This window comes from Dendropsophus ebraccatus, chromosome 3 (genome assembly GCF_027789765.1).
Source record: "Dendropsophus ebraccatus isolate aDenEbr1 chromosome 3, aDenEbr1.pat, whole genome shotgun sequence".
In the NCBI taxonomy this organism is placed as follows: domain Eukaryota; kingdom Metazoa; phylum Chordata; class Amphibia; order Anura; family Hylidae; genus Dendropsophus; species Dendropsophus ebraccatus.
In genome coordinates, this window is record NC_091456.1 from 33688958 (window position 1) to 33715839 (window position 26882).

The 26882-nt window shown below is 44.9% G+C and overlaps 1 protein-coding gene across 1 annotated transcript in view; it reads left to right on the top strand.

The window, feature by feature from the left end:
* TRPV4 (transient receptor potential cation channel subfamily V member 4) overlaps nt 1–26882 on the top strand; it is an 81273-nt gene that overhangs the window by 34204 nt on the left and 20187 nt on the right. Inside the window, exons 6-13 of the mRNA XM_069961359.1 lie at nt 14470–14768; nt 17034–17213; nt 19476–19634; nt 22183–22275; nt 22994–23067; nt 24113–24278; nt 24688–24754; nt 26208–26524. Coding sequence (XP_069817460.1) covers nt 14470–14768; nt 17034–17213; nt 19476–19634; nt 22183–22275; nt 22994–23067; nt 24113–24278; nt 24688–24754; nt 26208–26524 — 1355 coding nt within the window. The remainder of the gene's footprint in view (nt 1–14469; nt 14769–17033; nt 17214–19475; nt 19635–22182; nt 22276–22993; nt 23068–24112; nt 24279–24687; nt 24755–26207; nt 26525–26882) is intronic.

Here is a 26882-nt window from a genome sequence, read left to right on the forward strand (position 1 = left end):
GCTATATGTATGGGCGTACGTCGTCATGTTTATCGGTTTGAAATGTTGATGCCTCTATGATTTTAACACCGTCCCTAATCCTGGATGATAATAGACCATGTTGTCACAACAGCTAAATCCTGATTACACCTTCAACATGTCAAGTACAGAAGGATATGACTTCCCTATGCTTTACGTGCCGGAGCCCCGCTGTGACACACAAATGAGACTTTGCTGCAACTGCTGGGAATGGAGAGGAGCTAAATGCCATTGGTGTAAAGTAAAATAGTGATTATTAGGCTGCAATGGAGAGGTAAAAGATCAGAGTACTCCAAAGACTCAAAGACTCCAGATGATTTAACTCTCTGCTGCAGCCTAATTAAGTACAATACATCTATACTGTGATCCCTGTCTCCTCTACCAGTGACTGCTACCGTTAGGTTAAAGGGGTACTTCGACGTCCACTCACCTCCCCGGTTCCAGTGGTGGGCCCCGTAGCGCGGCGTTCCGGACCCCGCTGCCCGGCTGCTTCCTGGTCTCTGACGCGGGCTCGGACGTGACGTTTCAAGTCCACTCAGCCAGTCAGCGACGGAGGCGGGATCCATCTCAGAGATGCTGGTGGGATTATTCAGCAGGGGACCCGAGGACGCTACAGGAAGACACCTGGGGAATGGGGTGAGGTAAGATTAGCTTCACTATGTCAATATATAAAAGGTTTTCCAACACCGGAGTACCCCTTTAAATGAATAGCCTTTTAAACCATAGCTGTGACCTATCAGCCTTGAGAATCCAGGGAAATGGTCTAGTACTGAAACTAAGTACTGAGAAAGTAATTATATTAAGCAGATTATAAAAAAATCCCAAATACACTATGATGCTTTTGTAATCTGGAAACCTGTGTTTATATTAAAGGGGCCTTTTATTTTAATAACCTGTGTATGTGTGTGTGTGTGTGTATGTATATATATATATATATGTATATATATATATATATATATCTCCTAGATCATAGAGCCTTCGTGTACTCATCTTCTGATGCATCTGTAAGACCTGTTCAGATCCTAGATCATAGAACAATACTGATCCTATGTTTTGTCATGTAAAATGTCTTAGATGCACATGTACACAAAGACAGTGTTACAGAGAGTGACACAGAGACAGGTATATGCATACAAACATTCACATACCTACACATATACACACTGACATACAGGCATGCACACGCTTGTAGGTAGTATCCTCCAAGTTGGAGGCAACCCTCTGTTAATGCCCCCTGGTAGTTAACCCCCCACTCCCTTCCCACTGGCTGAAGCAATCTTCCACTATTTCACCCTCCTTCCCGTTCTGTGAGTGCACAAGTAATGTCACTCATGCACCAGGGAAGAAGAGGAGAGCGTAGCCTCTTGTGGCCGAAGGCACAAAGCTGTCTGCAGCCACAGGGGTATTTGGTAGGGCAGGGAGCCAATGACGCCTTGCTCTGTCATTCCCAGTGCTGCATTTAACTCTATGTGCAGCCAGTTACACTCTGGATTGCTGCTGGGGCTTGGGACAATCCGTGTCAGTGTGAAACAGATTTGCACCTGACTTATTTTACTGCAGGTTCTGGGAGACTGCAGTCAGGTGAGCTATAAAACCCGGCACTGTGCTACCCAAGTAATGGTTAATAACAAAACACACAACAACCTTAAACCTTTGCTGGACGAGGGTCGGCCACAGCATTTATTATTTTATCTTAAAGTTAAGGCACTCAAACTCTCTCCAACGTGGAGATATTGTAACCAGGCTGAACGCGGTGTGCCGGCCGCCGGACTCCCAGCGGGCACCTCGTACGTACAGGCTCTCATCTCAGAACTCAATCCACCATCACCGCCAAGGAGGAGACCTATACACCTATACTGGGCTCCGACCCCCTCCAAGCAAGAACATGGCCTGCTCTATGCCGTCCTGAAGGTCAGAAATGAAAATATCCGCACCTATGTCTGATAGGTGCACCCCGTCGGGCCGCATAAGGCGGCTGTTATCACCCTCCAGCTGCCTGTGCCTGACTACCACCCAGGATCGTGACCTAACAAATCTGGAGACTCTCGAGTTAATGGACCTCCGAGCCCGCTCCACCGCCTCGGCTTCGCGAGCCCCTTGCCATACCACCCGGGAGACTATTTCCGACCAGACCAGAACAATGTCTTTAAAGAAAGTCGGGAACCGTTCAATATCAGCCCTCATCAATGTCATCAGGTCGGCCATCCGCATGGAACACAGGTCGTTTCCTCCCGCATGAAGCACCAGGATGATCGGACCGGATACCCTAGTGCTGATATCCACCACTTCTGGCAATACTTGGGGCCATCGGAGACCACTGATGCCACACCAGTGGACCTCGACTCCAAGGAAACCCAAGTTGCGACCTCCAGGCCGACAATCCGCCCGCTGTAGGGCTCTGGCGACATAAGAGTGGCCCAATACCCATATTTCCAGCCTAAACAATTCATGCCTGACAGGACCTGTAATACAAATTAAAATTAACACCACAGCAGATTTACAACAACAAGTCAGGCCGGATGTATCTCGCAAAACACGCCGAACACCACCGGCCAATTCGCTGAACCTCGGATTCCGAGAGACCCGCCCTGGCCGCCTCCGTAGTGGCGCCAATTCTAAAAGAATGGGATGCAAACTCATTTGCAGGGGCACCGACAGCAGTTAGGCAACGTCGAAATATGGAAACAAACTGGTATCTTGTAACGGGACTAGAGTCCGCATGGAGTAAAAAATTGCTGCCCTGAGGCCACATGGCCAAATAAGCGGCGACACAGCGCACGGGGCAGACCGTGCCTTGGACGCCCTGAATTGGTATCCAGGTGCCCTTGCGATATTGGTCGTTTTTTGAGCAACGCAGATGCAGGCGCAGAGAGCTATTTGCGAGCACTACATCTTCAAATAGCAGGCCCCCTTGCTTATATCGTGAAGGTGGCAGGAGCTCGCCGACACGAAAAGCTCCAAAAAAGGCCGTACAGAAACATGCCGAGAAAAGAGATGCCTCAAATGATGACACGCAGTTAGTTGACGCATGCCAACTTGTCTGCGCAAGCAGGCTATGAGACACTGGACGCCTCGCTTCCCGACGTACGTGCTCTTTTCTCCAGCCCTTTAAAGCTTGCCTGATTATGAAATGCTTGGTAACGTCGGGCCAACCGTGCAGCTTAAGAAAGAACGCCACGCCAGAAAGGGTGCGCATTGCGACGGAGCTAGCGACACCGGAGCCACGTAGGTGTAACAAATATTCAATGGTTACTTGTAACCTTACAGCCTCGCTAGAATCTGTCTGTCTCGAACCCGCTATATGCAACCACGTAGCCCATGCCTTACCATGCCTCTGCCACGTTGGAGGTGTCACCGAAGAACTGATAAGAGTCATGAGCTGCTGTCCACTATGCGCCAGAGGTGTGGAGGGCATGAATGGCCATGGATATCCGCTGTGGGGAAGAGAGTTCGGAATTCCTGCCAATGACAACGGGACAGAGCATCAGCAATTAAATTCTGCTTACCGGGAACATGGCGTGCTCGGAAATAAATGTTGAACTGTAAACAACGCAATACCAGATGTCTCAACAAAGATAAAACAGGAAGGGAGGAGGAGGACAAACGGTTGATGCAGTAAACGACACCCAAATTGTCAGTCCAAAAACATATTTGCCTGTTACTGAATTGAGAACCCCATATTTCAATGGCTACTACAATGGGAAAGAGTTCCAGAAGAGTTAAATTCTTACACAAGGACGACCTCCAGTGTTCCGGCCAGGCGGAGAAACACCATGCCGTCTGGAAGACGGCACCAAAACCGCAAGCACCAGAGGCGTCCGTGAAAAGTTCAAGCTCACAGTTGCTGCATTCAACTCTCCTGAGACATGTTCGACCATTGTAGGAGGCTAAGAATGATTTCCATACCTGCAAGTCGCTTTTCAGCTGTGTGGTGAGCCGAATGCGATGCCCAGGGGCTCTGACTCCTCGGGTGGATAACGACAGGCGACGGGAGAAAACCCTGCCCATCGGCATCACCCTACAAGCAAAGACTAAAAGGCCCAACAGGGACTGCATCTGACGTAGGGTTACTTTGTGAACTGCACAGAAACCATCTATTAACTGGGAGAGTCAAAGAAGTTTGTCGTGGGGGAGCCTGAAGACCCTTTGGACTGAGTCTATTTCAATGCCCAAAAAGGACAGCGTGGTTGTTGGGCCTTCCGTTTTTTCTTCCGATACCGGAACACCGAAACGCTTCATAAAGAAACGGAAAGTGTTCAGTAGGTGAAGACATTTGCTATCGCCGCCAGGAGCCACAAAAAGGAAGTCGTCCAGATAGTGGATTATCGACGTAGAGGCCGTCTCATACCTCACCACCCACTCGAGAAATGAACTAAACATCTCGAAATAATGCAAGATATGGAACAGCCCATAGGGAGACAGGTGTCATAGTAGTACCCCCCTTCAAAGTAGCAACCGAGAAGGTGATAGCAATCGGGATGTACCGGGAGAAGACGGAAGGCGGATTCTATGTCAGACTTTGCCATTAGGGCCCCTTGCCCGGCTTTTGCAATTAACATGACCGCCCGGTCAAAGGAGACATAGGATACAGACGCGTCTTCCGGGGAAATACCATTGTTCACCGAAACACCTTTCGGATATGAAAGGTGGTGGATGAGACGAAATTTGCCAGGTTCCTTTTTGGGGACAACACCCAAGGGGGAAACTCTCAAATTCTTAAAAGGGGGGGAATCAAAGGGGCCCTCAATTCTGTTCAGCAAAACCTCTTTTCTCAATTTTTCTTGCAGGACCTGAGGCTGGTCCTTAGCTGATTTCAGGTTCTCTGCAAACAAGGGGGTGCGATTTAAGTAAAAGGGGATGAACAAACCATATCGGAAACAGTCCCTTAGCTGTGTTGCTGCCTGCTCATTGGGATACTGGCTTAGCCAGGGCTCCATCGCGGCTACGCTCACCGGAGTCCTTTCCGTCACCCACGCCTGGACGTGTTTTGGGATTGTGTGGTTTTCAACGAATTGCGGGATGGTTATTGCCACAGGTTGAACATTCATGCCGGTATTTGCACAAACCGGCAAACCTGCAGTGCCCTTCGTTGAACAACCAGCAGGAACCTGGTCTCCGCACGGCCACTGTCCCCTGGGCTGCTGCCCGGAGACAGTGGCAGCGGGCTGAAAGGGGTACGGACGTTGGGGTGCCGTCATGAGCCGTAACCACACATCAGTCGCTTTAACCCCCCAGCCGATATCAGGCTGGAGGCTTAAACGACGACGAAATTCTTCGTCATATCGCCACCACGCCGAACCCCCATGTGTCTTGTAAGCTGTGTAAACCGTGTCTAGATAAATAAAGAGTTCCTGACAGCGCTCCGGGTGCTTCTGCCCCATCACGCATCCCAACACAGCAAAGGCCTGCGCTCATAAGGTCTGGTGTCAGCGAGACGCCGTTCCTTGTCAACAGTAAACTGGTCTACTGAAATGAGGGACCAAATGTCTATATATTGATTACCCCAAATCTTTTCTTTCACCTCTGGGTCAACATGTGCACCGAGCGGACTGACCCCACAGAAAAAGGAGTCTTTTTGTACCCCCGCGTGTGGACGTGGGCTGTCCTTCGTTGCACCAGCAGACTCAGAAGCAGGAGAAGGGGACTTCTCCAATAAAGATTTCAGTAAATTTTGTATATCCCTATGACCTGCCCCCCAAGCGTTAGCATAAGTAAACTCACCAGCAGCCGCAGATGAAAGAGGTGCAAAAGGAAGCACAGGTGGTGCAGGTGGAGGAAGCACAGGTGGGGTAGGTGGGGAAGGGAGAACAGGAGGAGGCGGGGGGGGGGGGGGACAGCAGGTTCATCTTGTACAACCAGGTTACGTGTCCTGGACGGCGGAGGCTCCTGCCTCATACGTGCATGCGACCGGCCAGTCTCGCCGGAGGACCAATCAGAGGTGGACGGAGATCGCCAGCGAGACTATCTGGATCTTCCAGACCGTCTGGATGACCTGGGTTGACGGCGGGAGTGGCGACGCCGAGAGCAACGGTACCCGCGGCTGTCAGAGTCTGGGGAGGAGGAAGAGGAACCAGAGCGGTGGCGGGGTCTGTGGGATCTTTTGTGGGACATGGCAGCAGGAGGATCTGTCTGAGGCAGGTGCACTGTAGCCTCAGATCCGTGTGCTGCAGATGGTGGGAGGGCAGGGGATGGGGGGGGGATGGAGGAGACGGGAGCACTAACTGCCACAGACCCAGGGACCTGTGACAGGGCCGACACAGGGGGCTGGCTTGCCTCCGGAGCAGGTCCGGCAGTCTGCACTGCCTCATCAGCTGCTGGTCGGGTGAGGGGTGGTGATGGAGGGCGCTCCGATGAGGAGCTGCGGCTGGCCTGACCTCCCATGGCAGTGCTGTGTGCCGGGAAAACGGGACCGCGAGGTGCCGCGCGCAAACCGGAAGTGACATCGGCGGCACTTCCGGTCCGGCGGAGGGACTCAGAGGGAGAGGGGGAAAGACGGGAACGGCTGCGGCGGCGACCAGAGGGGGGAATAGAGCCCGGGCTGAGCCTCGCCGGTGGGCGTGACATCCGCGCGGACCGGCGGCTCCCTGTGCTCATGTCAGTAGGGGGAGGGATATTACCGGCACCATGGGGAGTATTAAGGACCGCAATTAAGCGGTCCAGGAGACCTTCATCAGCCTGCAGACGGGTCCTGATGACCTGCAGCAGCTGCTCCTCAGACATCGCTGGGCTCTGGAAGTCACGGACGGCAAGATGATGTGCACAGCTCGCCTCCGGAATCGCAAGAGGAAGAGGTAGGCTGACCCCAGGGGTAATATGCCCCATATATCGCTAAACTATTGGTTGGCCAGGTCATGTGGGCCAGAAGAAGGGGTGGCTAGGAAGAAAGGGAGGGGGAACTGTGCCTAAAGGCTCGCTTGTGTTGCACTATGCCGCACCCACCCAGCAACGGACCGGCTACAGTCCCTGGGCACCCATCCTATCTCGCCTGTGTGCCTCCATAAATCCTCCATTTTTTTAGTGATCCAGTCCAACACTGTTTCATTAGCAGATGGTGCAGTAACCTTGGGCTGCCTGGTGCTAGAATTAGAAGTGGGCTAGGAGTATACTGACTAGGCACTTGTCACGGTGACCAGGAGTGGTTAGGTTAAGTTAGGTTTGACTTGACTGGTAGGCCTGAAAAGGCTATGGGGCTTCCAAGGGTACCTTGCCTAGGAAGTAGCAGAACTGGGTGACTGGACTGTAGAATACTTGATAGGAGATACCCATACTTACGGTTTGGAGAATACCACCTCCTGCCAGAGAGATCGGCAAGTGCCAGATCTGGAAGCGCGGTCCCTGGGCGCTTACAACCAGCTAGCCACTCAAGGTTCCTCAAGATGGCACAGCGAAGAACCATGGAGTACTTTGCCTTTAGCTGCACTTTGCTCCACTGCAGACAAACCTTCTGTTTCTGGAACGTCCTGAGTTGAATGAATAGTCACCCTGATGTAGGCAAGGGGTATTTCTGGATTGTAGTTACCAATCCATTCCTGGCTTTGGCTTCCAAAATCTGTCAGATAAATCTGCCTGTGTGAACGCACCATAACCGTGAGACACCTAGGGGTGGAATAGCAAAATGCAACCTTCAGCCCAGAGCATACATAGATACAGAATATGTGACAAGTATGTTAGGAACAGAGTAGGGTCTAATAAGAGCTAGAAGAGGAGAACTGCAGAAGGAGGATAGCTGCAGGGGAACCATTCATGATATTTGGAGGCAGGAGGGTGAGGCTTTAACCCCCTCACCCCCACACCTTGTATGCACCTAATTCTTGCCCTGCAGTAGCCAGGCCCAGACATCTTCTGTTTGCACACATTTGGCTATGTATTTCTGCAGCAGGGCAGGGACCACAACTAGCTGCAGGGCAGACAAGGAGGAGCTGTGAACCTCTGAACGAGATGCATTTATGTCCCTTTTTTTTCCCCCCATCCTTACAATTTCTACCCTGGCTTGTACAGAATGCTGTGTCTGTATAGGACAGAGATGCTATATATAGTCCTGTTTCAGCTAGAAGCTCTATGTTGCAGTAGACTAATCTTCTGATTATGCCGGTCAGGCTTTCCACTGTTTTTGTAGTCCTTTCTGGTCAGGAAGTGAGTACACAGAATGTAAATACACAGTGAGCCAGCATGTCCTGCAGTAAAGGGAGTTCCCTCGGTGAGAACAGGCTGACTATATGTATTCATGGATGACAACATTGCCAGAGGACAGAGGCTTGTTGTGTGAGGACCAATGGAGCCTTTCATTCATCTTCACCAAGGCAAATAACGGTTCAACTGGCGTAATCGCAACCTCAGTCTGGATGACTATGAAGCTGGAAAACTCTGAATCTCTGACCCGAAATGATGAAGTGCTAAAAGTTCTATTCCCAGACTTCTAATATATTGTCACATTACGGTTTAGAGAAATGGTAGCCTTAGAAAAAAAGAACAATGATTTTGATATTTCCTTGACCCCACTGGTATTGTTGTGATGAATGCTTTTAAATCCATTGATCAAATTTCTTTTCAGTAGGCAAACAGAACTTGCTCAAATGGGTTACCATGCATTGCATTTTATTGCAGGCTAATTCTTCTGGCAGACTGCCTAACCCATCAAGAGGTCATACCCATATGTTAGGTTTGTCAACTACCAGTGGGGATTACTTTGTGTGCTAGATAGTGGGAAAAATAAATAAATTATGAAAAAGACATAATCTAGGGATGGCATAAAATGTACAGTAACTCCTGCTTACAATTATTAGTTTACTATCTTCTTTACTAAAAGGTATTCCTACCTTGCATAGCCATAAGATGCGGCTAACATGCCTTCCCTCTAAGACCCACACCTGTCTCAAGAACAAGGGCCCTCTGGCCATGTCCAGCCTGGTTGCAGTGGTTGGGAGTCTGAAAACGGCCAAGTGGGCTGTTAAGACATCAATGGGAATTGCCTAAACAGGGTATCACTGCAAGCTATGTGGGTTCCATGTTGCTTCACCATTTCTAAGCTGAAAAATATTCATGCATTCATTGTAAGTTGACCCCCTTATATTTATGGAAAGAAAATAAGGATGTGATTTCATGACATGAATATGTTCAGTGTTTGGAAAGTGCTAGTGAAGCGCTTCCTTTAAACTCCATGCCGCTCCATGCCACTGAGCGCCGGGTGCCTGGAAAAGCTGGATCCAGGGCAAGGAAACTTCCCCCAGTTTTCCCAGGACTAGATCCAGCTTTTCCAGGCACAAGGCTGACAAGCCAACCACTGAGTCTAGTGAAGCGCTTCGCTTTGTTAGTACTGTAAATTCGCTCATCACCTATAGGAAAGATCTCAGCACATAAAGCCATATGCCACTAGAGAGGAGATGGAGACCGTTGCCGCTATTTGACCATACAGTCAGATATCTCAGAGGTTTATTTTGGCGCTATAAATCAATGCATAGTCCTACCACATACTTGGATGTAAGGTGCGACCAAAGCCTAAATACTATGGATAAAGTCCTCACTGGCCAATCACATGCCTTCATTCTCTTTGTCTTTGGAAGTGAAGTTGCAGTACACCAGGAGAGGCAATTATATAAGAATTCTAACCTGAGGCTTCTGTAACCGGATGGACAGCTTAGTATATCGCTTCTACATACCTTCCCTTGGTTTGGGTTGTGTGGGAGCTAAAACAGTTTTCATTATTTGTGTTACTTAACAATGCTGCATCTTAAAGTGGTTATCCAGTGCTACAAAAACATGGCTACTATCTTCCAGAGACAGCCCCACTCTTGTCTCCAGCTTGGGTGGGGTTTTGCTGCTCACTTCCATTTAAGTGAATGGAGCTTAATTACAAATCGCACCTGAACTGGAGACAAGAGTCATCTTGTCTCTGAAAGAAAGTGGCCGTGTTTTTGTAGCACTGGATAACCCCTTTAAGGCTCAACACAAGTTCTTAGACTTCAGTGTCCACGGTTGGTTCTTCCATGTAGCCCTGACCTATCTTGCAGTGTCTTTCCCGTTAGTCTCAGCTTCTACACTGAAATGGTTTATATTCTTTAAATTTCTGGGTACTTTACTCCAGAGCAAAAATACAATTAAATACGATTTCCATCTCTCGGTTAATAATTCCCTTTTTGTTTCCTATTTCTCGTAATCGATGTTCGTCTATCCACTGCGGTCAGTCCTCAGGCTATAATTGCCCATTACTTAGTACTTTCCACAGCTTCCAGGCTATATATAGTGTATTCCTGGAAATCTGTACTCCCACTGTCTTCTATTATATGAATAAATAATTCTTGTTCTATAATATGTGGTTGGTGAGGGCACTGGAGAGAAGAAACACTTTAGACATACCTGGACCTTGTGACACTTGAACAGAGTGTAATGTTCATAATGTTCTTTCCCGGATTTCCCGGACCATCTAGTATAAATGGTTCTCCTGTCATTATACCTGTTAGATTTATTATAGAGTGGTCTAGTTTAGACAGTACTCTGGTAATTGCATTTACTCTATAGATACTATAGAAGGGAGCCTGTTTTCGACACCCTATTTTAAATAGAGAAATAAAGGGGTTAGCTGGTGAGCAGAAAAAGTCCAACGTTGCATTTCTTCCCCCTATCCGTCTCGGACTATTACTTTGGAGACTAGAGCTGGGCGGGAGCATGTTGCGGGCGATGTTCAATAGATGCCTGATGTTACCGATGTCACAGTGACATCAGGCAGCTATTGTCCAGTAAATAGCAGAAACCATGACTCTTGGTATGGCTGAGTTTCTTCTGGCAGTCCCCAATACACACTCCCCCTCCCTTAAGCGCACCCTGCCCCTTCATTCCTTCTTCTTACCACAAAATTTAACCGACACCAGTTTAGCGTTGGAGTAAATGGTCACAAGAGCCTTTTGTTAAAGTACTTCCCGATGGACCTATCCCAATGGGAACAACACATAACTTTCCACCACCAGATAAAATTGTAAAGAGAGGGAGCCAGCCCTATGATGGATCCCTTTCTACCAAGCCCATTTGAAGTGCCCTGCAAGACCTCCCTACGCTGGCTGTCATGACAAAGAAAAACAACAAAAAAGACCCTCACCCAAACCAATCCCAGATTGCTACATAGGACGGGCGGGCTGAAGCTGGTCCGGCGGACAAGTGACCACATGCTCCTCCTCCTTTTATGGACTCAAACTCCTCCCCTGGTAAGTGACCTGCACCAACCCCCCTTCTCCCTTTCAAACTTCTCCACACCAACTGCCCTAAACCCCTTACTATTCCTGCTCCTATTATCCCCCCCCCATCTTCACTCTCCCTTGGCCTACAGTCCCGGCTGAACCCTTTCATGCTGGGCCTCCACTATACTGTGCTCGCCCTGTGCCCTTACTCAACGCATTCTCCTTTGTGTGGTCAGGTGCCAGTGATTAGGGGTTCCTCAACCCCAATATATATATATATATATATATATATATATATATATATATATATATATATATATATATCTCTCTATATCCAGGAATCACGGCACTCAAAATGATATGCCAGTGAAGTATTTTATTCCAGTGTCTCAACTGACATAATCCAACCAGATCAATATTGGTGCATGCGGCTACTGGTGACGTTTCGGCCTTGCTCAAGCTGCTGTAGCACACTATATATATTTAATCTTTATTGCTTATTAGTTAGTTTTTGTGTTTTTTTTTTAAATGTTTTTAGTTAGTTTTTCATGCTTTTTATTTTTATTTTTTTTTTAAAAGCCAAAACCAGATGCAGGTCTAGCAGGATTAGGGACATAGAGGGAGATTTATCAAACTGGTGTAAAGTGGAATTGTCTTAGTTGCCCCTAGCAACCAATCAGATTCCACCTTTCATTTTCCAAAGAATCTGTGAGGAATAAAAAGGTGGAATCTGATTGGTTGCTAGGGGCAACTAAGACAATTCTACTTTACACCAGTTTGATCAATCTCCCCCATAGTTTCTATGTTACTTATTCCATTGGTACCGGCTTCACAAGTGCAGGTTTTCTCTGCTTTAACCTGATCCTATTACTTCCCACCTGTCTTTGTTTCCGTTTATTGTACGTTGTAAATAATTTAGAGCTGATGTTCCGGGAAAGCTTTAATGTACAGAATACAACCCTATGTTTATTTCTCATATTATAAAGCCGTACTGGGAAAATAACTGAGTCACTACTGGAGGTAACCACTGTAATACTTGTCCTGAAGTACCATACACATGTGTCTATAGATTGCTCCAATATTATGCAAACAAGCCATGGTAATGGAACTAATCTGTCATTTCAGACACCTGCGTGCTGTCCCCAGGGCAGGTGAGGTGTGAGGCTTTATGTAGCGTTACCACAGCAGCCGGATGGTGACATCTGAGCAGTAAGAATATAGCATTACATACATCAGGCATACATGGGCCTAGTGCTACTTTGTGTATAACAAACACCATGCTACCTTATATAATTCTCTTTCCAAATCTTAGTTCTCATTTTATGTTATTTAGGATTGATGGCACCTACACATTTAGTTTTGTTTCAACCGATCCATTTGGTGGGGAGATTATACATGCTGGGAGGTACAGTAACTGTGGAAGCCGTATCCCTACCACACCTGGAGAGTATTGCGAACGAGTCATATTCGAATACATTAGGCCAATGCATGATATTTTCTGGTCAGGGTATAGCTGGCATGGCAGCTGTCCTACCCAGTGTTAGGATCTCTCTTCTGTGCGTTAACTTTTTTTTTTTATTATTTATTTATTTATATGAATCTATTGCCAATAATAATATATATTTATCTATTGGCCAAGACTACAGTCATGGCCAAAAGTTTTGAGAATGATACAAATATTAATTTTTACAAAGTCTACTGCTTCATTTTTTATAATGGCAATTTGCATATACTCCAGAATGTTATAAAAAGTGATCAGTTTAACAGCAATTACTTGCAAAGTCAATATTTGCCTAGAAAATGAACTTTATCCCCCAAAACACATTTCAACATCATTGCAGCCCTGCCTTAAAAGGACCAGCTAAAATCGTTTCAGTGATTGCTCCATTAACACAGGTGTGGGTGTTGATCAGGACAGGGCTGGAGAACAATCTCTCATGATTAAGTAAGAATGACACCACTGGACACTTTAAAAGGAGGCTGGTGCTTGGCATCATTGTTTCTCTTCTATTAACCATGGTTATCTCTAAAGAAACATGTGCAGTCATCATTGCACTGCACAAAAATGGCCTAACAGGGAAGAGTATCGCAGCTAGAAAGATTGCACCTCAGTCAACAATCTATCGCATCATCAAGAACTTTAAGGAGAGAGGTTCCATTGTTGCCAAAAAGGCTCCAGGGCGCCCAAGAAAGACCAGCAAGTGCCGGGACTGTCTCTTAAAAGTGCGGGATCGGGCTACCAGCAGTGCAAAGCTTGCTCAGGAATGGCAGCAGGCAGGAGTGAGTGCATCTGCACGCACTGTGAGGCGGAGACTTTTGGAGCAAGGCCTGGTCTCAAGGAGGGCAGCAAAGAAGCCACTTCTCTCCAGAAAAAACATCAGGGACAGACTTATATTCTGTAAAAGGTACAGGGAGTGGACTGCTGAGGACTGGGGTAAAGTCATTTTCTCTGATGAATCCCCTTTCCGATTGTTTGGGACATCTGGAAAACAGCTTATTCGGACAAGACAAGGTGAGCGCTACCACCAGTCTTGTCTCATGCCAACTGTAAAGCATCCTGAAACCATTCATGTGTGGGGTTGCTTCTCGGCCAAGGGAATCGGCTCTCACAGTCTTGCCTAAAAACACAGCCATGAATAAAGAATGGTACCAGAATGTCCTCCAAGAGCAACTTCTCCCAACTGTCCAAGAGCAGTTTGGCGATCAACAATGCCTTTTCCAGTATGGTGGAGCACCTTGCCATAAAGCAAAGGTGATAACTAAATGGCTCAGGGAACAAAACAGATTTGGAGTCCATGGCCTGGAAACTCCCCAGATCTTAATCTCATTGAGAACTTGTGGTCAATCATCAAGAGACGGGTGGACAAACAAAAACCAACAAATTCTGACAAAATGCAAGCATTGATTGTGCAAGAATTTAAGCGATAATCTTTCCGTGTGTATCCAGACAACGATCAAACAACTAATGAAAATTTGTTGGTGTCTTGTTGACCGTATCTTTTGAGCTAAACACAAAATCATAGTTAATCGTTCTCAAATCTTTCGGTGTATGTCCACATTGCTTATTACGATAATTTGTACATTAGAGTATACAAGCAATCGTAATTGGTCGTAACTATGTATTATAGTAACCGTGTATTATAGGGAATGATTTCAGGTTGTTCCCTCATTTGCAATCGGTAATTGGTATAAATGGAAAAAATTGCGCCATCTAATAGGACCCTTAAGAATATTTGTGTTTTTAAGGACTTGGTATACTAAGTTCTTGTTCTTCCTGTTCTAGGTGAACTCCCACTATCCCTGGCAGCTTGCACCAATCAGCCTGACATTGTGCACTACCTGACCGAGAATGCTCACAAAAAAGCCGATATGCGTCGCCAAGACTCGAGGGGCAATACTGTCCTGCACGCTTTGGTTGCCATTGCGGACAATACAAGGGAAAATACCAAATTTGTTACAAAAATGTATGATCTTCTGGTCATAAAGTGTGCCAAACTTTATCCTGACACTAGCCTGGAGGCTATATTGAACAATGATGGTATGTCTCCCCTAATGATGGCAGCTAAACTGGGAAAAATAGGGGTGAGTACCTCACTTGCTTTTTTTTGTTCTATGGGTTCTAAAAATCTGTTCTTATATACAGGGGCGGTCTTGGCATTTCTGGGGCCCCAAGCAAAGTTATGACTGGGCCCCCCCCTCGACATGCCCTCCACAATAGACCGCTGTGTGCTGCCCCCAGTAGTATATACCCCTTGTGCGCTACCGCCAGTAGTATATACCCCTTGTGTGCTGCCCCCAATAGTATATACCCCTTGTGTCCTGCCCCCAGTATTATATACTCCGTGTGTCCTGCCCCTAGTAGTATATAGACCCCTGTGTGTTCCCCCAGTTATATATAGCCCCCCATGTGCTCCCCCAGAAGTATATAGACCTCCTGTGTGCTGCCCCAGTTGTATATAGAACCCCTGTGTGCTGCCCTCAGTCGTATATACCCACTGTGTGCTGCCCTCAGTTGTATATACCCCGTGTGCTCCCCCACTAGTATATAGCCTCCCTGTGTGCTCCCTTAGTGGTATTTAGCCCCCCTGTGTGCTCCCCCACTTGTATATAGACCTCCTGTGTGCTCCCCCACTTGGATATAGACCCCTGTGTGCTCCTCCAGTAGTATATAAACCCCCTGTGTGGTTCCCCTAGTAGTATATAGACCCCCTGTGTGCCCCACCAGTATTATATAGACTCCTGTGTGCTCTCCCAGTAGTATATAGACTCCTGTGTGCTCCTCCAGCAGTATATAGACCCCTTTTGTGCTGCCCCCAGTAGTATACAGACCCCTGTGTGCTCCTCCAGTTATATATAGACCCCCTGTGTGCTACCCCCAGCAGTATATAGACCCCGTGTGCCTCACCAGTAGTATATAGACCCCCTGTATATTCCCCCAGCTGTATATAGACCCCCTGTGTGCCCCACCAGTAGTATATAGACCCCTGTGTGCTCCCCCAGTAGTATATAGACCCCCTGTGTGCTCCCCCAGTAGTCTATAGACCCCCTGTGTGCTCCCCCACTTGAATATAGACCCCCTGTGTGCTCCCCCACTTGAATATAGACCTCCTGTGTGCTCCCCCAGTTGTATATAGACCCCATTCTGCTGCCCTAAGTAGTATATAGACACCCTGTGTGCTGCCCCCAGTAGTATATAGACCCCTCTGTGAACCCCCCAGTAGTCTATAGCCCCCTGTGTGCTCGCCCAGTTATATATAGACCCCCTGTGTGCTCCCCCTGTTATATAGCCCCCCTGTGTGCTTTCCCCATTTATATAGACCCCCCTGTGTGCTCCCCCCATTTATATATTCCCCCGCTGTGCTCGCTACCAGTTAAACAGACCCCTGTGTGCTCCCCCTTCCATATAGTATATAACACAATAAAACAAACACTTATACTCACCTGGGTCCGGGCGTCTCCTCTTCTCTTCACTCTTGTGGCCGCAGGAAGGGTTTTCCCTGCGATCGCAAGAGGCTGCACTCCCCTTGTTCTGGCACTGATGCTCCAGTGATGTCACTGGAGTGCCGGCACCACAAGGACAAAGTGGCCACTTGTGACCGCAGGGAAAACACTTTCTGTGGAAACAAGAGTGACTGACAGAAAGGAAGCCAATGGCTCCCGCCCTGTAAGTGCTGCTGCATGTACCTGTGAGCGCTCATTACGAGTGCTCATAGTTACAGTTCAGATCGCAGCAGCGAGCGGGGCAGCGGCCCTGTCCAGTGGTCTTGAGCACAAGAGCAGGACGTGGGGGCCCCCCTGGATGTTGGGGGCCCCAAGCGATCGCTTGGGGTGCTTGGTGCCAAAGACCGCTACTGCTTATATATTGTGTAACTTTACATCTAATGGTAATGCATACAGGTAGCATTAGACTTATACTGTACAGGTGTATATTACCACGAAGACCATGCTTTACATATATAGAATGATGCAGTTGTTTATTAGTTGTTAATAAAGAGATATTTTCCTTTTAAGATTTTTTTTTTTTCTCGATGTTCAAAAGTTTATAAAACTGTAAGAACAACAAGAACAAGTGTGGTGCTAAAGCTTGCCTTGGTTTTAGTTTGGTATTATACTTCCCCCTTGTGTTAATTGTAGTAACTGCAGCATATTTCATGTTGCGGATTTTAAACATTTGACTTAATGTTCATCAATCTACAGATCTTCATTTTGGGGCTCAAAAAATTCCTTTTTTTCAAAGCAGATTTCACCAACTTGTAAAAATGTCTTGGTAATATTGTGTTGTCATACTGAAGGAGTTCAGGCCTAAAATAGTTAATCCACTTCTGTCTTATGTATTTTTTTTAATAGATATTTCAGCACATTATCCGGCTAGAGGTAAAAGATGAAGACGCCAGACACTTGTCTCGTAAATTCCGGGATTGGGCTTACGGCCCTGTCTACTCCTCCCTGTACGACCTATCTTCCTTAGATACATGTGGTGAAGAGGTCTCTGTGCTTGAAATTCTGGTGTATAATAGCAAGGTTGAGGTGAGAGAAGAGGAACCCAAATATAATGTGCTTTCTTGTTTTCTGTAAATGACTACGACAATGAAAGAGTGTTTTTGCACAATGATAACTCAGGTTTCCAGCAGTCCTATGTGCATCTACTGCCATGTAATTGCTGGAGATGTGACCTTGAACCATAGGGGCTTAAAGGGGTTATCCAGCGCTACAAAAACATGGCCACTTTTTCATAGGGGGAATCTTTAAAAGACTGTTTACACGAAGCGATCTGCAAATTTTTAGCGAACGACGATTTGATAACATGTAAAAAAATCAAAATGAACGATTTTTCGCTCTTTGCTTGGTCGTTTGCTGTGTTTACACAGAACGATTATCGCTCAAATGTGATCGATTTCGCGAAAATTCGAACGATAATCGTTCCGTGTAAACGCAGCATAAGACAGTCTGATCAATATTTGTATGAAGGTCCAATCTTTCTCTTTAGTAGTATTAGATCCCTGTGCAGAGAGTACTGGGAAAAAATATATAGTAGTGGTAGTAGTAGTTTTATAATTTAGTATAGGGTATGAGGTTTAAGTAAGTTTAAGCATGCTTAGGATTAACATATCCTAACATTAAAAGAATATAATATATTGACAGACTAGATGGACCTACAGTATATGAACCTGCTGACTAGATCTTTGTACAGTACAATTGCTATATGACCTTTGCATACTTTATTCAGTCGGACCCCAATATTGTGTGAATGGAAGAGTAAAGTACACAATCAATTCTGCAGAATGAGTCCTCATAATGTTTAAATCAAGTTGTTAGGTTAAACATATTCTTGATGGTTGTTCCACTTTTGCATTTTACATTTTTTTTTTTGGCCACTAAGCCTAATAATAAACGGACACTTCCTGTTCTGTACTAGTATATAGGTAGCAGAGGATCCGCCGCACAATATATGATGGTCACAGCTTTTTTCTTTAAAGGAAAAACTTTTTCCCAGTAATTGAAGCACATTACAAAGTTATATAACTGTGTAATGTGCTTCAATCACCTATCTGCCTCCCTTCCCTATCTTTCCCCCCTCCACCCTCCACCAGGTAGTGCACTAAACTCACACATACCTAATTACTGTCCTCACCAGTTTCTTCTCTCAGCTCCTTCTTGTGACGATGAGTCATCAGCAGGAGGGCTGCTCTAGCTCCTGTTACACCAGCCTCCCCCTCCCCTGCCTTGTCAGGTGACTCAGCTTGCTCAGCTCCCATTGGCTGAGCAACTGCAAGCCATCTGAGTCATGTCACTTTCTTATCTTTGCTCCTGCCAGACTCCCGCACATAGGCAGCTCCCTTCTCCCCTCATACTCTCTCCTGCTGCCCAGTGGACTCAGTGAGTGAATGAGTCATGTCACTAGGGAAGATAAGCAAGTTACATGGACTCAGATGGCTTGCAGTTGCTCAGCCAATGGGAGCTGAGCAAGCTGAGTCACTTGACAAGGCAGGGGAGGGGGAGGCTGGTGTAACAGGAGCTAAAGCAGCCCTCCTGCTGATGACTCATCGTCACAAGAAGGAGCTGAGAAGAAACTGGTGAAGACAGTAATTAGGTATGTGTGAGTTTAGTGCACTTCCTGGTAGGGGGTGGAGGGGGGAAAAGACAGGGAAGGGGGGCAGATAGGTGATTGAAGCACATTACACAGTTATATAACTTTGTAATGTGCTTCAATTACTGGGAAAAAGTTTTTCATGGGAGTTGTCCTTTAAGTCACAGAGCATGCCGAGAAAGTTCTCTTCTAAAAGTCAGTGAGTCAGCTTCACACAGTTGTTTTCTGTGGTCCCTGTGGCTGCTGTAAAGCTCTCAAAATCCCTTAGAGACAGGGATGAGCTGTAGCTCAGACAATATGGCTGTCCCCATAATAATGCACAAAAAAGGAAGTTAATAAAATAACAGAGTAGAAAAATAATAATTTGAGTATCTAGTGCCAATCAGTAAAAAAAAAAAAAAAAAATTACCGTTAAGTAAGCTTTTTATGGGAAAAAGCTGATGTACTTGTATGCTGCCTGTCAGGATCCGTTTTCTATTGACTTACATTATAAAAAAAAGCATTAAAAGGGATCTGTTTAACTTACAGTACACAAAAATGGGGTTGACCTTTTCTGTATGTTAAAATTAAACGTTTTTCTTCTGACCTCCAGAATCTTAGTGCTAATGATTTATCTTCTACAAGAAAATGGTTTTTTGTTTTTTTTTTCACTTTTTTTTTTATTTTTATATATATAATACTGCCTTTTTTTTAAAATGCAGAACCGCCATGAAATGCTGGCAGTGGAACCCATCAATGAACTGTTGAGGGACAAATGGAGGAAGTTTGGAGCGGTCTCCTTCTACATCAGTGTGGTCTCCTACCTCATTGCCATGATCATATTTACATTAATAGCTTATTACCGACCAATGGAGGGAACAGTAAGTTCTGAAGCATTGGAAACTAATAAAATTTATGTGCAAAACACACAGTCAGGAATATGCATTTTAAGAACTGGTCATTTTTGAGTGATATCATCAGTGTAAAAATTTCCTGTAGTTTCCAGTGGCTACACAGCAGCTGTGCACTCATTATTTACTTATAATGGTTTCCATAATTCAACAGTTAAAGGGGTTGTCCGGCGATAAAAAATTATTCACAGAATAACACACATTACAAAGTTATACAACTTTGTAATGTATGTTATGTCTGTGAATGGCCCCCTTCCCTGTGTTTCCCCCCACCCACGCTAGACCCGGAAGTGTGGTGCATTATACTCACCGCATCTCGTGTCGTCCATGGTCTCCGATCGTCAGCAGTGACGTCTTCTTCGGGAGGCCAGCGGATCTTCCCGAGTGCCGGCCGCCCTCTGCAGCGTCATCCGAAGCTCAGCCGCGATTGGCTGAGCATAACTGAGCTCAGCCAATCGCGGCTGATGACGCGGCCATGTCATCAGCTGCTCAGCCGCGATTGGCTGAGCACAGTTATGCTCAGCCAATCGCGGCTGAGCTTCGGATGACGCTGCAGAGGGCGGCCGGCACTCGGGAAGATCCGCTGGCCTCCCGAAGAAGACGTCACTGCTGAGGATCGGAGACCGTGGTCGGCACGTGACAGGTAATGTATAGCGCACCACACTTCCGGGTACACGGGTGGGGGTGGTGGGACACGGGGAAGGGGGCCATTCACAGACATAACATACATTACAAAGTTGTATAACTTTGTAATGTGTGTTATTCTGTGAATAATTTTTTATCGCCGGACAACCCCTTTAAGAGATAGTCATGACAGTATTTTTGGAATCGAAGGGGTACTCTGGTGTAAAATAATTGTTTTCAAATCAACTGGTGTCAAAAAGTTTACAAATTTGTAAATTACTTCTATTTTAGAAATATTAAGCCTTCCAGTACTTAACAGCTGCTGTATGTTCTACAGGAAGTAGCATTTTCTTTCCAGTCTGACACAATGCTCTCTGCTGCCACCTCTGTCTGTGACAGGAACTGTCCAGTGCAGTAGCAAATCCCCAAAGAAAATCTCTTCTGAATTGGACCTTTCCTGTCATGGACAGAGGTGGTGGCAGAGAGCACGGTGTCGGACTGGAAATAATACACACACTTCCTGTAGGGCATAAAGCAGCTGATAAGTACTGGAAGACTTGAGGTTTTGAAATAAAGGTAATGTACAAATCTGTAAAACTTTCTGACACCTGTTGCTTTTTTTCCACCTAAGTAGCCCTTTAAGATACAGATATATATACCTGTATTAAACTTGTCTGTGTCTTCTTTCTGCTCTAAAATCGTTTTTTTTAATTAGTGAACAGTGTCCCCGAAGTGGTACTTCATGGCAGTCAGGGAGAGGGGGCCCAGCCTAGGTGACACTGTCCACCGATGAAGTGATATATAATCACTACAACTGCTCTTTAGGATATAGCAACAGTTTATTATCTATAGCTTTCTTGATGGATCATCCATCTACAAGAATAGCTGCTATTCATAAACTGCTGAAGATGACGCAATCTATGAAAGGTTGAAATAACTATTATAACCGAACCATTTCAAACTGACATAGCTTATCACGTACTGAGTATGGCTTGTGTGACCACCCACTATAGCTATGACCATTAGCATATGGGTACCTGATGGTCATTTGGAATAACCAAAAAATGCTTTAAAGCGACTCTGTACCCACAATCTGCCCCCCCCCCCAACCGATTGTACCTTCGGATAGCTGCTTTTAATCCAAGATCTGTCCTGGGGTCTGTTCGGCAGGTGATGCAGTTATTGTCCTAAAAAAAAACTACTTTTAAACTAGCAGCGTTGTGTCAAATTGGTGTGGCCTAGACTGTCTATGGCCTAGGCTTGTGATGCCCCTTCGACCCTCCTCCACGCCCACTTCACCATTAGGAATGTCCCTGAAAGGTTTTGTCCTATTCATCACTTGTCTGAATACTGCTCAGGTGCCTTAACGATCCAGCACATCTGCAGTGTTCAGACAAGTGATGATTAGGAAAAATCCTTCCAGGGGCATTCCTAATGGTGAAAAGGGTGGAGAGGAGGGACAGAGAGGCGGTGCAGGCCTAGGGCACACAGACACTCTAGGCCATGCCAATTTGACACAGGGCTGCAAGTTTAAAAGTTTTTTTTTTTTTTTTAGTAAAATAACTGCATCCCCTGCCGAATGGACCCCAGGACAGGACCCCTTGGATTAAAAGCAGCTATGCGACGTTACAAACGGTTTTGGTGGGGGCAGATTGTGGGTACAGAGCTGGTTTAAGTTCGGCTTACACCAAATAAATGTTGATCAATAATCTGACGTGTTATCTGCCGCTGGGGAAAACAAAAATTAGTGTTGGATTTAAATAGATGACTGTCTGCAAAAAATATAAATTATCTGGTTGATCTAGTCAGCCCTCACATCCTTGCCATAGACATACATGCTCGATCTGTGGTTATTTGATGATGATGAAATGAAAATCTTATTTCCTGTTACCAGCCGCCCTACCCCTATAGGACAACAGTGGACTACCTGCGGCTGAGCGGAGAGATCATCACCTTGGTAACTGGGATATTCTTCTTCTTTTCCAACGTAAGTGCTGGCAATTCACCAATACCTCTAGGCCAAGATTAATAACGTCGTAACCCTGATAGAACTAGAGGGAGGAATTTATCAAGTCCGGTGTAAAAGTATGCAGTCTTACATAAATCCCCACCATAGTGCCCCACGCCGTTTGCACACCTCTCTGTAAATTTGGCGGATCTGAGGCCAATTAGCAGGCGCAGAGATGTTAAATTTCCCCCGTAGAGTTCCCCTGCATAAACTTTTGCACCACCGACATCTACATTAGACACATTAATTCTCCTCTTTGACATGTTACTAGAGAAGGAAGACAATTGAAGCCTCTCTTACTAAGGCTGGGTTCACACTACGTTTTTGCAACCCATTTTTTTTTTCATCCGCTTTTGGAAAAAACTGATGGAAAAACGGATGCATTTGTGTGCATCTATTTTTCCATTGACTTCCATTATAAAGAAAAAAAGGGATCTAAATGCATCTGTTTTTTAACAAACACAAAAATAAGGTCAAGTATGTTTTTGTGTACGTTAAGAAACTGATGCATTTTGATCCTTCTTTTTTTGCACTCAATTGCATCAGTTTTTCCATCTGTTTTTTTCATCCGTTTTTGCAAAAACGGATAAAATTATTTTTTTTTTTTTGCAAAAATTTAGTGTGAACCCAGCCTGTCTTTTTCTACTTTATGATTTTATTAATTTTGCTTATTTTTTTTATTATATTATTTTTGTAGGTGAAAGACCTGTTTATGAAGAAGTGTCCGGGAGTAAATTCCTTATTTATAGATGGATCTTTCCAGCTGTTGTAGTAAGTATTCTTATTCCACATGGACATCAATAATGGTTGTATTGAAGGGGAACCTCCCGTATGTCAGTTTTAAGTGGCGTTTCTGGAAATTTCTCAGCCCATCATACAACAATGATTAAGCTGATTTGAAGCAGTTCTGTTACTGTTGGTTTACCTCCAGCTAGTTTAATATAGTAGCTAATAAGAGAGAGATAATACGACCTCCACTAAACTTGGCAGTAGAAGTAGTAGTCTAGGCTTCTGATTACAATTTAACAACTATAATGGGTTCTCAGGATAGGACTCCATCATGTTGCACACAGGAAAATATTTTGGCAACGTGCACAAAACCGGACTTCTGAGCAGAACCCCCACCTGCCTCAGTGTCTCAATGTAATGTGTTGCATGCCTGCACTCTCCGCTCAAAGAATTGACAAGTCAATTCTTTGAGCGTAGAGTGGAGGCGTGCAACACATTTCATTGAGACACGAGGCAGGCGGGATTCTGTGTGGAGTCCGCGGCAGAGGTTCCGTTCAGAATTTCTGCCTGTTTTACTTAGAATGGCAGAAAAATTGTGTGACCGCTACCTCTATGCCCCCTATAGCCACTCATCTGGCAGAAAGAGTACAATTCTGTGTAGTTATACGATGCTAAAAATTCCAAAAATATCAAGCATTTTTTCTGAACTGGATGATGATAATAATTATATTGATGAAATATAATACACAAAAAAGCAATCAAAAGCCAGCACATCACATTAACACTTGTTTACACTATACAGTTTGCATGCAGCCGTGGCTAACAAGGAGACAAAAACACAAAATTGCTTTATCAAACTGCAAGTGCCATATAGAATTTTATTTTATTTTTTTTATTTGTGAAAAAATGAGGTTCTTAGCAAACCATTTGATGAAATAGAATGTACCAATGAAATATAATCCCATACACAGTCATGTTGGTCAATTTGATCATGTAAAATAACCATAAAGTTATGATTTGCATGTGTTTTTTTTATAGCTATATTAATTTTAATTAATTATTTTCTTATTTTCTTCTTTTAATCCAGCTTCATTTATTCAGTATTGATTCTTGTCACCGCTGCCCTGTACTTGGCTGGTATCGAAGCTTATCTGGCTGTGATGGTGTTTGCCCTGGTTTTAGGATGGATGAATGCACTGTATTTTACCAGAGGATTGAAACTCACTGGAACATACAGCATTATGCTTCAGAAGGTGGGGTTACATTAGGTACTGTTTTATATGTACAAAAAAGTAAAAAAACATAGGCCCCATGAATCTCATGGGGATGATTATCTTTTTTTTATCTGTCTTGTTCAGTCTTTAGATACCATAAATCTTTATTCTATACTTTAATTTAAAGATATTTAGATATTCAGCTTAAAGAAATCTTTTATTTTTAAGGTGCAGAAAACAAACAAAAACTCTACAGTTCCCCCCAATTTTTTTAAGCTTTACTGTTTTACCATTAGGCACATTTGGTAAATCTGTGGGACACATTGTTGTCTTAGACAAATACATACAAATACCATCTCTGAATCTTCGCATTTGTGTCTGTTATTTGAGGAGACAGGTTTTGGTTTTATTTCTCCTGACTTTGACATTTTGTTTTTCTATTTTCTAGATCTTGTTCAAGGATTTGTTCCGCTTTCTCCTTGTCTACCTCCTGTTTATGATTGGCTATGCCTCAGGTATGTATAGTAAAAGTGTGTGTAGGGTCTGAACTAGAATGTAAGAGTTCTGTTCCCTTGGGCTAAACATAAACTATAGAAATAGAATAGGAGAAAACTTTTTTGTTTTTAAACAGATGCATTCAATGGTTTACACTAGGCAGTGCACTGCTAAAATATTTGGCATGCAGTGAGAACAATGTGTAGTCCTAGTAAAAGTGGGCAAATATGTGTCTTGACGAGACTTGCTTGATGGATTGAAACATTGCATTGTACTTGGTGATGGAATAAAGACTTGAAGTTTTTTTCACTAAACTGGATGCTCATGGTCCTTGTTATTTTACTTGATGACATACTGTAGATACATATCAAAAGCTTTAATTGTTCCGGCTGTGACTTCTTCCCCACTTCAGCGACAAATTAGTATATAGATCCTGAATCCAGCAACGACATAGGGAGTGAAATGCTCGGTCAAGCGCTTCTATTGGCTCGTTCTAGTGATTGGTGGGGGTCTGAATACCCAGATACCGACTGATTAAAACTTTTGACATGTTAAAGGATAGGTCCAATGATTGGTAAAAGCCAGCAGCCTACAGGGGGAAATTGATGACAAGTAGGCACTTACCTCTCTTTGTGCTCACGGTGAGCGGAGGCAGCGGCTGCGTGACCCCACCGGAAAATAGCTGCCAATCGGCCAATGGCTCAGTCACTAGCTGAGTGGCCAGTCCATCAGCTGGGTCATGACGTGGACACCCTGGAGATCCTGGAGCCCAGAAGGGGTCACGCGGCCGCTCACTGCGGGCACAAGGAGAGGTAAATGCCTACTTCTCATCAATTTCCCCCCTTTCCCTTCAGGCTGCCGGCTTTTAAGCTTCTCCTTTAGATGACAGTTACTCTTTAACAATGTAATAAAAAAGACACTATGGCAAAAAAAAATAAAAAAATTACTAAAGTAGTTTGATTTGCCGGAGTAATATGCACATTAGCACATACTGCAGTAATTTGCAGCACATTTGTACCATCATATTCTCGGCATGTGGCATGTTTCATGATGTCCACCTTCAGGGACTCCATGCTGCAGTGCAGGGTCTGTGCACATAGCTTTGCTTGAGGGCTAAAAGTAAGATTGTTTTTCTGGTGACATAAAAAAATGTTAACCCTGTAAAAAAGCTTACATATGTAAACTCTGCTTGAGGACATGGCTTTAGATTTTCGAGATGAAAGACATATTTATATATAATGTAATGACACAGCAGTGAGCTCTCCTGGCTTCGGTTCCAGTGACGGGGGACTGTGCCAAAAGTACAACTTGTTTTTCGCTTGAAACTTCAAAGTAAATAAAGGGTTTGATTTTAGAAACTGAAAAACCAGATGCACAAAATTAAAAGTCTTAGTATTGTGTTACGATAAACCGGTGTACATGGTGGGCAGATATATTTAGTAAGGGTTGTCATTCCTGTCTTTGTTCCCATAGCCCTGGTGTCCTTGCTGAATCCCTGCTCCACAAAGGAGATTTGTAATGATAATGGAACAGACTGTACTGTTCCTGAGTATCCATCTTGCCGAGACAGTAGCACCTTCAGTAAGTTCTTGCTGGATCTCTTCAAGCTGACCATCGGAATGGGAGACCTAGAGATGATCAACAGTGCCAAGTACCCAGCTGTATTCATCATTCTGCTGGTTACTTATATCATACTCACCTTTGTCCTCCTCCTTAACATGTTAATCGCTTTAATGGGGGAAACAGTGGGCCAGGTGTCCAAGGAGAGCAAACAAATCTGGAAATTACAGGTAAGGTATACACAGACAGATATATAAGATGTACAAAATGATATCCAATGGGAATGGGTAACAAGATGAGCTAGCAATGAATGAGAGTAGCCTAGAACTGTCATTTTTTTCATGGAGGTAATATAAAGTTTAACCAATGTGAAAGTGCAGTAGTAATAAAAGTGACATAAAAGGGGACAAAAGTACCTTCTGATTAAGCATGGAGTTACCCTAAACTTTCTGTGCACATCTATTATAAGCTTGTATTAGTTTATTTCTGTGTTGATGGCTATGGGGTGGATTGAAGATCAGGCAGTGCATATAACTAGTGATGAGCGAACATCCCGATCTTTGGTTCGGATCCCGAACATTGACCCTT